Source organism: Natator depressus, chromosome 2 (assembly GCF_965152275.1).
Source record: "Natator depressus isolate rNatDep1 chromosome 2, rNatDep2.hap1, whole genome shotgun sequence".
Classification (NCBI taxonomy): domain Eukaryota; kingdom Metazoa; phylum Chordata; order Testudines; family Cheloniidae; genus Natator; species Natator depressus.
Genome location: NC_134235.1, coordinates 202,653,653 through 202,668,133, shown reverse-complemented (window position 1 = coordinate 202,668,133; position 14,481 = coordinate 202,653,653). Strand labels below are relative to the sequence as shown.

Here is a 14,481-nt window from a genome sequence, read left to right as displayed (position 1 = left end):
AGCCCACACTTGCTGGAGTGAGCAAGCAGTAATACCTCTCATTTTCTGCTGAACTTTCAGGTTAGCTTTATGGTAGGCTTACTGTAATAGACAGTAGGAGTCATGGAGTAGATACTTCATCATAAAGCAAATTTTTTTTTAAATGGGATACTAGGTCTGATTCTGCACTAATTTATACTAGCATATATGGAGTAACTCCCCTGAAGTCAAGACAATTACATTGGTAAAAAACTGATGGAAGGGAAAGCAGAATCAGACCCTGGGTTTTTTAAAGGCATTTGAATATTGCAATTATTTTTTATCAGTCTCTCTCTTTTCTTTACAATTGCCAATAAAATATTATTGTTGAAAACTGAAATGGGGTCTGAGCTGCTTATCTGGGGATAGCCAGCATCTGACACAGAGTGAACAGCCTTTGGCCTCCCAAAAGGGATGAAGGAAGCAGATAGAATTTCCTGGGGAGGCAGAAAGGTGCAGCTTTTCTCCCCGATACTCTGCTACAGTAGGGTTGGTGAAGGTGGCAAATGGGCACATAGAGAGCCAGCTGATTTGAAAGGTACTAGCCACAGATATAATCAGTGTTAAAGTACAGGTGATGGAGGAGATGGCATTGCAGCTTCCTGGTCTTAGAAACAAATATTTGGCTTCATTCTAGTCTTCTCAGTCTATTTATTGAAACCTGAGTTCAAACACTGGCAGCTGAAGACAGAAGTTCTCTCTAGAGATTCAGGTTTGTATGAATTGCTTGTGTAACCCAACTTTCACAAGCGTCTGGTCCCAGACTGTGGAACTGACTCCCACAGGAAGTAAGGCCCAATGCAAACCTTACTACGTTTTGGTCCACGTGCAATGCACACTTCCTCATCCTTGCCTTCACTAACGCACTTAACAGCCTGTACATATTTATACATATAAAAACCTAATCAAAATTACCAAAATGCTACATTGTGCACACAGCTTCCCCCATGAGGAGACGATGAGAGAGAAAAATGAACCACAGATGTTAGTCCTGTTGCTTAATGCACTATTGAAAGTTGTTCAGATGCTGTGGTGATGAGGGTGGTGTCACTGTGCCTCAGTGGGTCACAGCTGAGAATACCAGATTCAGGTCAAACTGCTGAGAAATAAGGCAGACTCACCCGCAAACTGGTGGTTATTCTACCATTAGATATACCAAGCCAGGAACAAAAGTAAGCTTCTGTCTCACCATACTGGTTAACAAGAAGTCAAAAATGGAAAAGAAGCCCTTGAGGGATTTCACTATGATTTCAACAATTTCCATCCCACCATCAACCTCAGCCTAGACCAATCCACACAAGCAGTCTATTTCCTGGACACTACTGTGCTAATAAGCGATGGTCACATAAACACCACTCTATACCGGAAACCTACTGACCGCTGTACTTACCTGCATGCCTCCAGCTTCCATCCAGAACACACCACACGATCCATTTGTCTACAGCCAAGCTCTAAGATACAACTGCATTTGCTCCAATCCCTCAGACAGAGACAAACACCTACAAGATCTCTATCAAGCATTCTTAAAACTACAATACCCACCTGCTGAAGTGAAAAAACAAATTGACAGAGGCAGAAGAGTACCCAGAAGTCACCTACTACAGGACAGGCCCAACAAAGAAAATAACAGAACGCCACTAGCCGTCACCTTCAGCTCCCAACTAAAACCTCTCCAGCGCATCACCAAAGATTTACAACCTATCCTGAAAAATGATCCCTCACTCTCACAGATCTTGGGAGACAGACCAGTCCTCGCTTACAGACAGCCCCCCAACCTGAAGCAAATACTCTCCCGCAACCACACACCACACAACAAAAACACTAACCCAGGAACCTATCCTTGCAACAAAGCCCGATGCCAACTCTGTCCACATATTTATTCAAGTGAGACCATCATAGGACCTAATCACATTAGCCACGCCATCAGGGGCTCGCTCACCTGCACATCTACCAATATGATATATGCCATCATGTACCAGCAATGCCCCTCTGCCATGTACATTGGCCAAACTGGACAGTCTCTATGCAGAAGAATAAATGGACGCAAATCTGACATCAGGAATCATAACATTCAAACATTCAAAAACCGGTAGGAGAACATTTCAACCTCTCTGGCCACTCAGTAAAAGACTTAAGGGTGCCAATTTTGCAACAGAAAAGCTTCAATAACAGACTCCAGCGAGAAACTGCTGAGCTTGAATTAATATGCAAACTAGATACCATTAACTTGGGTTTGAATAGAGACTGGGAGTGGCTGGGTCATTACACATTGAATCTATTTCCCTATGTTAAGTATCCTCAAGTAGACCTTGTCAACTGTCTAAATGGGTCATCTTGATTATCACTACAAAAGTTTTTTTCCTCCCGCTGATAATACCTCATCTTAATTAATTAGCCTCTTACAGTTTGTATGGCAACTTCCACCTTCTCTGAATGTGTGTACACACACACACGCTTACTATATGTTCCATTCTATGCATCCGATGAAGTGAGCTGTAGCCCACAAAAGCTTATGCTCTAATAAATTTGTTCGTATCTAAGGTGCCACAAGTACTCCTGTTCTAAAAGCAGTCTCCTTAAGCATTCCAGCACTTATTTCACCACCCAGACACTAGACTTTAAGTGGTTATTGAAAACCAGTTTAATCAAACAAAGGGTTCTTCTGATCTCAAGAGATCAGCCACATTGCCAAGTCAATATATAACTCAGATCTTACCCAATAATCACGCTGCTTCCAATCCTTTCGTAACTAAAATCTAAAGGTTTTAAGAGAAAAGAAGAGAGTTAAAATGGTATACGCACACAATCATTCCTTTGGATCAGGTTTGTAGCAGTGGTGTTACAGACAGTTGGCTTGAAAAGTCTCTGGTAGCTTCCAAAAGATTGGAAGGTCTTCAGTCCATAGTCAGAGTGCTCCTTTTAGTTGTATGTCCAGAGTATTAGAACAGGAAAGAGGCAACATGGAGATGTTCCAAGGGTCTTTTATATCCTCTGCCATGTGGATGGAATTTTACTATCTCAAACAAAGCTCATAACTTAGTTTGTGGAAAGATACTGGCACAAGATGGAGTCCAGGGTCACCTGATCATGTCACATGCCCTTACATGGCTTGCTGACTCACAGGTGCAGCCACTGGCCATTTGGAATCTGCAGGAAGATCCATCTGGGCAGAATGAGTTTCTTCAGTGGTCCATTGTGAGAGTTAATTGCCTTTTGATGGGCCATCAACACAAAGCTGTCCGGCTTCAATGTAGATTTTACCAGGAGGGTGTTAGCTCAGGAACAAACACATTTGGGATACAGATCTATAGCCAATATTTATAACTTCAGATGAAGTGATACATGGATTTAAAGAAGATAATCATCTTTAATGAATCATAACTTTTCCATTGACTCCTTACATGATATACTTTGTACAAGTTTTGTTGTACTTGTCTAACAGTGGCAATATTAATGACATAAATGGTTATATTTCAATCATACAGCGTCACAGGTGGTATAAGAACCTATAGAATAGAACCTACTGACTTCACAAATAGAGCAGCTTGAAATACATATTGTAAACATTTTCACAGAATTCCCCACTGCCACTCTTATTTTTGAAATTTTTTTGTTCAGCCCTAGTTCTCATCATAAACGATGGGGTCACCACATCTTAATGATGTAATAAAATAATTTTTCCTCCAAACTGGTTTGGACATGTTGGTAATTGGTGAAACATGTTATCTTATGTCTGCTTTGAAGGACAACTTTCACCTTCAGAATAGCAAAAGACAGTATGCTAATCAGTTCCGCCCGCAGGCATGTTAATAAAACCTTTATGTTAAACAACATCATCATCATATACTATGTATATGCCATATGTTGCAGAAAAAGTATTTTTGAAATATTGTAGAGGTTTTTAAAATATATTGGGACTACATTTTTGTATCTGTCTGCTGTGAATTCAACTGTATGGACTTTTGGGGCAGGGAAAATAAAACTAAGGCCTTATTTACATGGAAACTGGAACTGAAATAACTAAATTTGTTGTAATTCACTTTTGCTATTTCGGTGAAGGCTTGAGTCCGGACACTCTTATTCCAAAATAAGGCCCTGACCCCGAAATGACTTACACATATACTTAGTCTTGCTATTATGAGTAATTGCATTGAAATCAATGGAACTACTCAGTGTAGTAAAGTTCAGTATGTGTGTAAGCAGGATCAGGACCTAAGAATGTCCACACACAGACTTGTACCTAAATAATTAGAGGTGTGAATTAGGTACAGTTTAGTTATTTTGATTCCAGTTTCCATATGGATAAGGTTCAATTTAATAAACATGTAAGACTCTCTTCTAAAATTACTAGTAGTATATTTTCTAGATATAACGTGCAGTGACTGAAAAGTCTGATAGCTCAGGAGATTCCAGAGCGAGAAGCAAGTCCATATCCTTTGGAAGGTACCAATGATGTGGTAGTCTACCCTTTCTAATGGTATAAGCTCCTGTTTTTGCTCTTTAAGTATGTGAAATTGAACCTGAAACCTTTCACTGGTGCACAGATAAATATTGTCCATTGTGGGCTGTGGGTAATCTTGAGGGAGAAATAGCACTCTCTCTCAGGTAGATTTGGAAAGAAAAAGTTGTTTTGAAACTACTCAGAGATTTGGAATGTATTCCCGGAAGGGACTAAGTTAGTGAGTAGAGTGTAGGTGCAGTGGTCAGAGGTGCATGCAACATTGTAGAGCCATATGCATTATAACTTAATTTTGGACATGGACACCACTTCCACATAGGGGTTTGTGTGTAGCTATATAAACTGCGTACAACCCAGTCTAGCTTTTCAGCTGTATTCATCTATCCTGAACACATTCACTAATTTTAGAGAAGAACTTAACACCCCCACTGCCCCCCCCCACACAACATAACTCTGACTCCATGAAATTTACCCACACCTAAAGCCTGTATTCTGGAAGATCACTCATAATGTGGGAAGATTTTTCTTTACAACCATGTTCTAGACTAGGTTATCTATAGCATGTTTTAAGACATATTTATGAAAAAAATCCCTATATGAATCCTAATGCAGATGTTCTTTGTCTTATTCCCTAATGTATAATATGATTCCAAAAATAGTCCTGCACTCTAATTGATATCGGTGTGCTTCTTTATGATCCATATTGTGCCTATAGGTATGACCTAATGAATCATGAGAATGGATTATGTAATTTATAGCACAGTTTTATAATTTTGTGAGAAGCAGGGAAAGTCCCACATTACTATTCATACTATCTGTTTTGCACAGTATTTATTAACATTTAGTCTGTCTCAAAAAGTTACTCTAGTGATTTTATACTGTGGCTGGGGGGCAGGTGGGGAGGGAAGGACCCCTTTCCACCCTCCTTAGGGAAGCTGTACTGGAACTCAGATAGCAACAACCCTAGGTCATGGTTCTTGCTGGCATGGTTCCAGTTTTAGTGTGGACAAGATCTTGGTAATATTCTGGTATAATTGGACTGAGCATATTATGTGACTCACCAAGTAAGGCTGTAGGCAGTTATGAAATAAGATATCACAATACATTTTGCAAAATGCTTTTCCAGTTCCTGTTTCAGAGCAGATGAATACTTATAAATTATTGTGCAAAGAAAGTTAATGGGTCAGGTAATCTGCTTAATCCAGATCATGCTGGACACAGCAGAAGAGAGTGTCAGGAAGCCATTTGCAGCTCTTCAAGTTTCTGCTTGGCCCCAGCTCCAGGGGTGCAGTTTAGACCCCAGTTTTTGCTGCAGTTCCTTAAAGGACCATCTGTAGCTGGATGGAGTGTATCGTGTCCTCCACTCCCCCAACCCAGGCACACAGGACTGTGCAGAGCCTGCAGGGAGAAAGGCATAGGCAGCACCCACTCCATCTCTGTCTACAAAGGACTCCTGCGTGCCAGGGAAATGGCCATGAGGGAACTTGCACTGTGCCTCCACTCCATTTGTTGACATTTTCCATCTGAAGTGTATAGTTTTAGGTAGGGGTTCAAGCCACTTGTTTATTCTCTCAGAGACCCCCTAGCTATAACCCTAGGCACCATATTATATAGAACCTGATCTGGCCTGTTCTCTTGTGGCAGAAGGATTACATAGCCCTATTTTACAGTAAGTTAAGGGCTAACTAGTTTTCCCATTTTGTTTTACAGGTTGATTTTTATCTTCTGTTTTGAGGATGACCCCAAAACATGAAAAACAGGTATGTGACTTTAACGATAATAAATAAATGCCAAGTTTGATGGCGAGTATTGATAGAATTTTACTGTACAAAGCCCTGTAGACCGGAGCTTGGAAGATCATAGGGGCAAGCTAACTTGTTGGGTAACCATTAGAGCAGTGGTGTGCAAACTTTTCCAGTTGTGCCCCCACTCTGCCCCACCATCAACGGAATCTGTCTGTGTCCCCCCTCCATTACTACACAGCCAAGGCTTCCTCAACAGTGGAGCCTGGGCTGAAGGCAAAGCTGGGAATGGGGGAGAAGCTGGGCCTAGAGGTGGAGTTGGTCTGGGGCAGAGAGGGAATGAAGGCAGAGCTGGGTTGGGGGTGGAGTGGGAAAGGGGGTGGATCTGGCCTGAAGGTGAAGCTGGGCCAGAGGGAGAAGAGGACTGGGGGCTGAATGGGAGTGGTGGCAAAGCTGGGTTTGGGGCATGGCGCTCCCTTCCCGGCCCCCATGGGGACTCTCCTGGGCCTGGAGGCAGAGCAGGACTGGGGGCTGAACGGGGTTGGGGGAGGAGCGAGGCTGGGGTGGAGTAGGGATGGAAGTGTGGTGCTCCCGCCCCACCCCCTGTGGGGGCTGGCCTGGGTCTGGCCACATGGCGCCCTGAACATTCCTCTGTGACCCTCTAGGAGGCATGTCCCACAGTTTGGGGACCATTAGAGCTGAGTGAGCAATGGAAAACTGACAATAGAAAAGGGGTATATGGTAGTGGAGGAAGAGGGGGATACATCTGTGAAAGTCCAGGCACCTCAAGGATAAAAAACAAAGGTTTAACCCCCCCCACCCCAAATAAGAAGTTAAACCAACTATTTGCATACTGTGATATTTAACTGTCAGAGTATATTGAGTAAGCTCTTTTATGAAAGCTTGTAATGCACTGAGCTCAATAGTCACAATGAGATGTGAATACAGGTTATGGTGATGAATGTATGTGTGCGTATTTTTATACATATAATATGATGAAGAAAATTGTAATTGCAACTATGGTGCAACTTCTTCAGCATCACCTCATAACAGGGCAGGGAAGTTATCAGTTGGAGAGGGGCAACCTCCCCAAAAAGATATAACTGGCTTCAAGCACCTAGCTAATGTTAGCCCAGGAAAAAACAATGAGGAACCATCAGAGCAAATGGGAACAGCTTAAAACTGAAAAGAAAACTTCAGCCTTCAAAAATTAAGATAGGATGGAGCTTTCCCCACTTTAAATATCTATAGTGACTGAAGAAAAAATCCCTGCAAATGCTTTTGAAATGGAAGGGGTTTGAACTGAAGGGTATCCAGATCTTGGTGAAAAAGAGGTGGGAGGCTGTCCAGGAACTCTGGATCTCTCTTATAGCTACAGGTACACGGGGAAACTGTTCGAGGGCAGTGGTTCTAATACTTATTTGTTCGCAACCCTCTTCCATGTGTCTGTAATAATTTACACCCCCAGGTGCCCGGCCAGCAGCCACCGCTCTCCAGTTGCCCAGCTCTGAAGGCAGAGTGGAGAGTGGCAGCTGCTGGCCGGGTGCCCAGCTCTGAAGGCAGTGCAGCTGCCAGTAGCAGCACAGAAGGAAGGGTGGCCTGGTATGGTATTGCCACCTTTCTCTGCTGCTGCTGGCAGTGATGATGCCTTCAGAGCTGGGCACCTGGCCAGCAGCTGCTATGCTCTGAAGGCAGTGTGGAAGTAAGGTTGATAATACTGCGACCCTCACCCCAATAGGCTTGGGGCCCACTTTTGGGTCAGGATCCCCACTTTGAGAAATGCTGTGTACTTCTGTATACTTTTACCCTACTTTTTTTGTGTAAGAGTACACAAAAGGCCAGATTTTACAATCCGTGACGTGATTTTCATGGTCATGAATTTGATAGACCTCTATGTACGGGTGTTTTTCTTATTTATTATTAGACATTAAAATGAATTCATAGATTCATTCATGCACACAGCTTTAATTTACAATTAAAATATATATCTATGGTTATGGGTTTGAATGACAACTAATGTATTGGCCCAAACTAAATCAACATTTCTGTTTAATATGACAGAACAAAAACACAAACCATGTGAAAGTTGAGTTGCTATAACGGAAAAATAAACATAGCAGGCAGTTTTGCTGTACGATTCCTTGGAGATTTATATTACTTCCATTACTGTGGCTCCTGCCATGAAGTACCATGCTGGTATTTTTTTCTGTTGAGTGGCTTGCCTAATGCGTTTATTTTTAGAGGTACATTATTGAAATATTTCCCTTTTAAACTGATGAACGCTGCAAATTGCATGTTCCCGCTAGTGACTTGAACTATAAGCTCACACAGGGGGGATCAGAGAGTAAGAATCTGGACTACCCAGGTCTTGGATCGAGGCACACAAGAGTAAGCCGGTGCTCATGCCTGCTGCTCCCTGCACTCAGAGCAGGTAGGTGGGGATTGGGTGGAGTCTTGGCTCTATTTCCAATGCTGTGCAGCTGAACTGGTCTGGGGCACTTGTAATTTGCTGCTGGGATGGGTGCACTGGCATTTTGCTTAGACAAGACAAGACCAAACTATTTCATCATGATCAAGGGACTTTTGTGTTATAGAAGAATCCCCAAAAATGATAACGTTTGCTGTGTAGGCAGCCCTTATGCTCCACTGCATTGGCCTAGAACAAAATTGGGAAGCTATGTTTGAAGAGCTATAAATCTCATGCCTGGAATGTTGATATAAAGGGGTATGGCTTGGTCAGGAAGGACATGTAGGAGAAAAAAGGGAGGAGATGTTGCTTTGTACATCAAGAATATATACACTTGTTCTGAGGTTCAGAAAGAGGTGAGAGTCAGACCAGTTGAAAGTGTCTGGGTGAAGATATAAGGGGGGAAAAATAGGGGTGATGTAATGGTAGGAGTCTACTATAGACCACCAAACCAGGAGAAGGAGATGGATGAGGGTTTTCTAGAATAACAAATACTGAAAACACAAGACTTGGTGATAATTGGGGAATTTAACTACCCAGATACGTGCTGCAAAAGTAATACAGCAAAACTCAAAATGTCCAATGAGTTCTTGAAATGTGTTGGTGTCATGGGGACCTGTACTCATCACCGGAGCACCTCCTTCTGGCCATGTCTGGGGAGCAGCTCTGCCAGCCTGAGAGTCTCTTCTTGCAGTTGTTAGGCCCGTCATCTCACGCTCTCGCTCTGTGGCCTCTCTCTTGCTCCTCAGGAGCTGCTACACCTCATCTTCGTGCCTTAGCCCTCCAACCAAGTCACAGCAGTCCTCCCCATCTGGAGTACTGTCAGTCTTCCACATCGCCCCAGGCAATCCTTAACTCCACTGCCTTAGCTGAGCCACTCCCTCAGTGACTAGAATGAACGGTCCTAGACAGTCGTCAAATTCATTGACCAGATTGTGCCACTCACTCAGTGGCTGGTAGGGGAACCCAGGCTCATCCCCTATACTGGGTTCCAGCCCAGGGGTCCTGGTCTCCAGCAGCTAAGGTCAATACTACCACGAACCTTCCTGTCATGCCCCAGAACTAGTTCCTATATTGCCTATCCCAAGCTTGCATTGTCTGCCCGACTAGCTAAACCCCTGTCTCTGAGTCAGCTAGACAAACTCTTCCTTGTCCCAGGGAAAGTGACTGCAGCTCTCCTCCCTGCAGCCCTCTTTCTGCTACCTGCAGGGCTGTCCTTAGAGGGGTGCGGGGCCCAGGACAAATCAGCCTGTATGGGCTCCCCTTAACTTTTTTTAATCAGGTTAAATCTGGTGTGGGGCGGGGACACCAGTGCCAGGGGGCTAGGGATGATGGAGAGTCGCAGGGTGGCACATGTGCTAGGGGCGAGGCGGGCCCCCTATTCTGTGGGGGGGGTCCCAGAAAAGGGAGGGATCCAGGGTGGAAGGGCAATGGATGGGGTCAGCCTGGCGCTGGCGTGTTCCGGCGGCACTAGGATGCTGGCGCCCGGTGCAGCGGCGGTTGACACTGGGAGCCAGTGGGGCTGGGCTGGGGTCACTGCTGGAGACTGAGCGCTGCGATGCCAAGCAAGAAAAAGAAATACAATGTGCTGGAGGGTGCTCCCTGCCGGTGAGTGCAGGCCCGACCCCCGCTGCCAGCGCCAGGCCCCCCGCTAAGCCAGGCCCCCTGCTGCCAGCCGGCCTGGCCCCCCCAAACTCCTAATCCCACCCCCCAGGCTGGCCTGGCCCCCCAGGCACTCCTAACTTCACCTGACCCAGGCCGGCCTAGCGCGCCCCCCACACACTGAAGCGCGGGGCCCGGAGCAGTCGCCCCTATTCGCCGTACCCAAGGGGCGGCTTTGGCTACCAGCTCCCGGTCTTATAGAAGCCCCGTCTGTTCCCGCACAGGTGAGTGGCCATTAATTAGGGCTCTCCTCTCAAGGTAAATGTCTCACGGTTTGCAGTCTATTAGGTTAATTGCACCCTCTGGCCTATGTTAATCCCTTCAGGGTGAGTGTGGGGAGCACACCTCCATCACAGCTGGGGACAACTTTTTGTTTCAGGTTTCAGAGTGGTAGTTGTGTTAGTCTGTATCAGCAAAAACAATGAGGAGTCCTTGTGGCACCTTAGAGACTAACAAATTTTTTGGGCATAAGCTTTTGTGGGCTAAAACTCACTTCATCCGTGCATCTGATGAAGTTGGTTCTAGCCCACGAAAGCTTATGCCCAAATAAATTTGTTAGTCTCTAAGGTGCCACAAGGACTCCTCATTGTTTTTCTTCTTGTTTCAGAAGATGGAGGAAGTAACAAGTGAGGCAGTCATAGATTCTGACCAACAGAGAGGAATTGTTTGCAGATCTGAAGGTGAAAGGCAACATGAGTGAAAGTGATCATGAAATGCCTGAGTTCAAGATTCTAAGGCAAGGAAGAAATGAGAGCATAAGGACATAGGCACCAACTCTGTGGATGCCTTGGGACTGGAGCACCCACAGGGAAAAAATGGTGGGTGCTGAGCACTCACCCGCAGCCCCCCATTACCTCACTTTCCCCCCAGCCCCTCCTATTCACTGTTGGCCCCCGCTGATCAACACCTCCCCCTTCCTTCCCAGCGCCTCCTGCCTGCTGCGATCAGCTGTTTCGTGGCATGCAGGAGGCGCTTGGAGGGAGTGGGGAGGAACGAGGGCATGGTGTGCTTGGGGGAGGGGGCAGAACGGGGCAGGAAGAGACAGGGTGGGAAGAGGTAGGGTGGGGGTTGGGACAGAGCTGGTGGGGTCAAGCACGCCCTGGCACATTGGAAAGTCGGCGCCTCTGCATAAGGACAATGGACTTCAAAAAAAGCGTACTTTAACAGACTCAGACAACTGGTAGGTAAGGTCCCATGGGAAGAAGAACTAAGGGAAAAAAGTAGTTCAGGAGAGCTGGCAGTTCCTCAAAGGGACAATATTACAGACAGGACAACAAACTATCCTAATGCGAAGGAAAGATAGGAAGAATAAGAAGAGGCTAATATGGCTTCCACAAGAGCTCTTTAATGACCTCAAAATCAAAAAGGAATCTTACAAAAAGTAGAAACATGAACAAATTGCTCAGGAGGAGTACAAAAGAATAGCACAAGCATGTAAGGACAAATTGAGTTGCACCTAACAAAGGCAGTAAGAAAAGGTTTTATAATTAGGAGTGAGAGAAAGATGTAGGAGAGTGTAGATCCCCTCTTTAGTGGAGCTAATAACAGATGACCGAGAAGGCTGAGGAGTTTAATGTCTATTTTGCTTCAGTCTTCACTAAAAAGGTTAACGGTGACAGATGCTTACACAATTAATACTAACAACAATGTGGAAGGAACACAAGCCAGAATAGGGAAAGAACAGGTTAAAGAATATTTAGATAAGTTAGATGTATTCAGGTGGGCAGGATCTGATGATTTGGGGGTCATGGTGGATAATCAGCTGAACATGAACTCCCAGTGTGAATTTATGGCCAAAAGAGCTAATGTGATCCTAGGATACATAAACAGGGTAATCTTGAGTAGGAGCAGAGAGATTATTTTACCTCTGTATTTGACACTGGTGCAAGCACTGCTGGAATACTGTGTCCAGTTCTGGTGCCCACAATTCAAGAAGGATGTTGATAAATTGGAGAGGGTTCGGAGAAGAGCCATGAGAATGAGTAAAGGATTAGAAACAATGCCTTATAGTGATAGACTCAGGGAGCTCAGTCTATTTAGCTTAACAGAGAAGGTTAAGGGGTGACTTAATTAGTCTGTAAGTACCTACATGGGGAACAAATGTTTGATAATGGGCTTTTCAGTCTATCAGAGAAAGGTATAACATGATCCAATGGCTGGAAGTTCAAGCTAGACAAATTCAGACTGGGAATAAGGTATACAGTTTTAATGGTAAAAGTAAAAAACAAAAACAAAAAAACCACCAATGGAACAATTTACTGAGGGTTGTGGTGGATTCTCCATTATTGGAAATTTAAAAATTTAAGATTGGAAGTTTTTCTAAAATATATGTTCCAGGAATAATTTTGGGGAAGTTTTATGGACTGTATTATACAGGAGTTCAGTCTAGATGATCACAATGCTTCCTTTTGGCCTTGAAATCTATGAAATTCACTCTAGGGTATTTTAAAGACCTAGCTGAAGCAATCTTGGAACCATTAATGATTACCTTCGAGGACTCCTGGAGGATGGTTAAGGTCCCAAGGACTGGAGAAGAACAAACATAGTTGTGACATATCCAGGGTACAATCCAGACTAATGAGTAGCTATGTCCCCCTGCCCTCTAACGTGGGATGCCCTTTACACTGCTTTGCTGTTGTAGCCTCCAGTCTGGACTGCTCACAAATAGGCCTCCAGCATGTAAGTCACTCCCAGTTTTGTGTGTGTGTGTGTTTGCTGCAGCCAGCCACACATTGACTCTTACCCATTTTGTTTATACTGCAGGGTGACTCCAACACACTCCGAGTCTTAGATTTCCCCACAGAAATGTATGTCCTGTACTGCCCTGCCCTCACCTGAACAGTACAAGCTTATAAAATGTCTGTCATTTAATTAATAGAAATGGAGTTTCCCGGACACTTCAATTCAAACACGCTGGATTAGATAAAACAATAAAACAAGTTCATTAACTATGGCGAGAGAGAGATTTTAAGTGAGTACAAGTAATGTGGCATAAAAGTCAGAAATGGTTACAAGCAAAATAAAGATAAAACACAATTGGTGCCTAACTTAACAAACTATATTAAATTCAAAGCAAGGTTTTCTCACCACATGCTTTAGTAGATTACTGGCCATACTCTTAGGTCAGGACTCCTCCCCCTGTCCAGTGCTGCTTCCTTTGTCCTTCAGGTTCTGTGGGCAGAGAGCGAGAGAGGGGGGGGCACTCTTGGGGTATCTCCCCTTTCTCTCTATAGTCCTCTTCCCCACTTTGAGAAGCCTCTCCAGCTGGGAGCATGGTGACAGGCAGTCTGTGTGGCTGGGAACCCCATGCTGTTTCTTTGCTAAGATGTAGATTTTTTTGTGCCCTGTTTCCCATCAAAGAAAGGCCATTTAGCAGGTAATGGCCCATTGGCCTTGTTTACACCTGGCTGAGGTGCCAGCTTGACTTTGTCTCTGAGGAACTGGTTTGGCCACTACCCAGACTTGGAACATGTGTTAGAAACACCATACAGTGGAATTTTATAATTTTACATTAAACAGTGTTGCCACACACATTTTACCAGAACAATAATGACCAGCATTATTGACCATAATGACCAAAACTGTAAATTTTCAAATGATACCTCAGAAGGCATACCTTGTACAAAGACTTACAGTAGTGTGCAAGGGGTGAATACAGGGGTACAGTCTGTCACAGTAGATTCTGTCTTTAAAAAGGGAAACAAAGAGGACCAGGGAATTATAGGTCAGGCAGCCTAACTTCTATACCCAGAAAGATACTGCAACAAATTATAACAATATGTATGTGATCACCTAGAGAATAATAGGCCAGCATTGATTTGTCAAGAACAAATCATGCCAAACCAACCTAATTTTCTTCTTTGACAGGGTTACTGGCCTACTTGATGGGGAAGCAGTAAATATGATATATCTTGATTTTTAGTAATGTTTTTGATACGGTCCCACATCACATTCTCATAAGCAAACTAAGGAAGTATGATCAGATGTAATTACTATAAGGTGAGTGCACAACTGGTAATTACTATAAGGTGAGTGCACAAGACCATACTCATAGAGTAGTTATCGGCGGTTCACTCTCTGACTGGGAGGATGTATCCAGGGGGGTCCTACAGAGATCTTTCTTTGGTCTGGTA

General features: G+C 44.1%; 1 protein-coding gene across 5 annotated transcripts in view; it reads left to right on the top strand.

Annotated features, from left to right (window-relative positions):
- Positions 1–14,481, top strand: part of SNX10 (sorting nexin 10) — a 61,029-nt gene that overhangs the window by 21,940 nt on the left and 24,608 nt on the right. For 2 of the 5 annotated variants that reach the window (XM_074945751.1, XM_074945749.1), the window contains exon 2: positions 6,188–6,237. In XM_074945751.1, the coding sequence (XP_074801852.1) occupies positions 6,214–6,237 (24 nt within the window). In that variant the 5' untranslated portion in view covers positions 6,188–6,213. Of the gene's footprint in view, positions 1–6,187; positions 6,238–8,525; positions 8,651–14,215; positions 14,348–14,481 lie in introns of those variants that run through there. The other 3 variants (XM_074945750.1, XM_074945753.1, XM_074945752.1) reach the window with 3 other exon arrangements.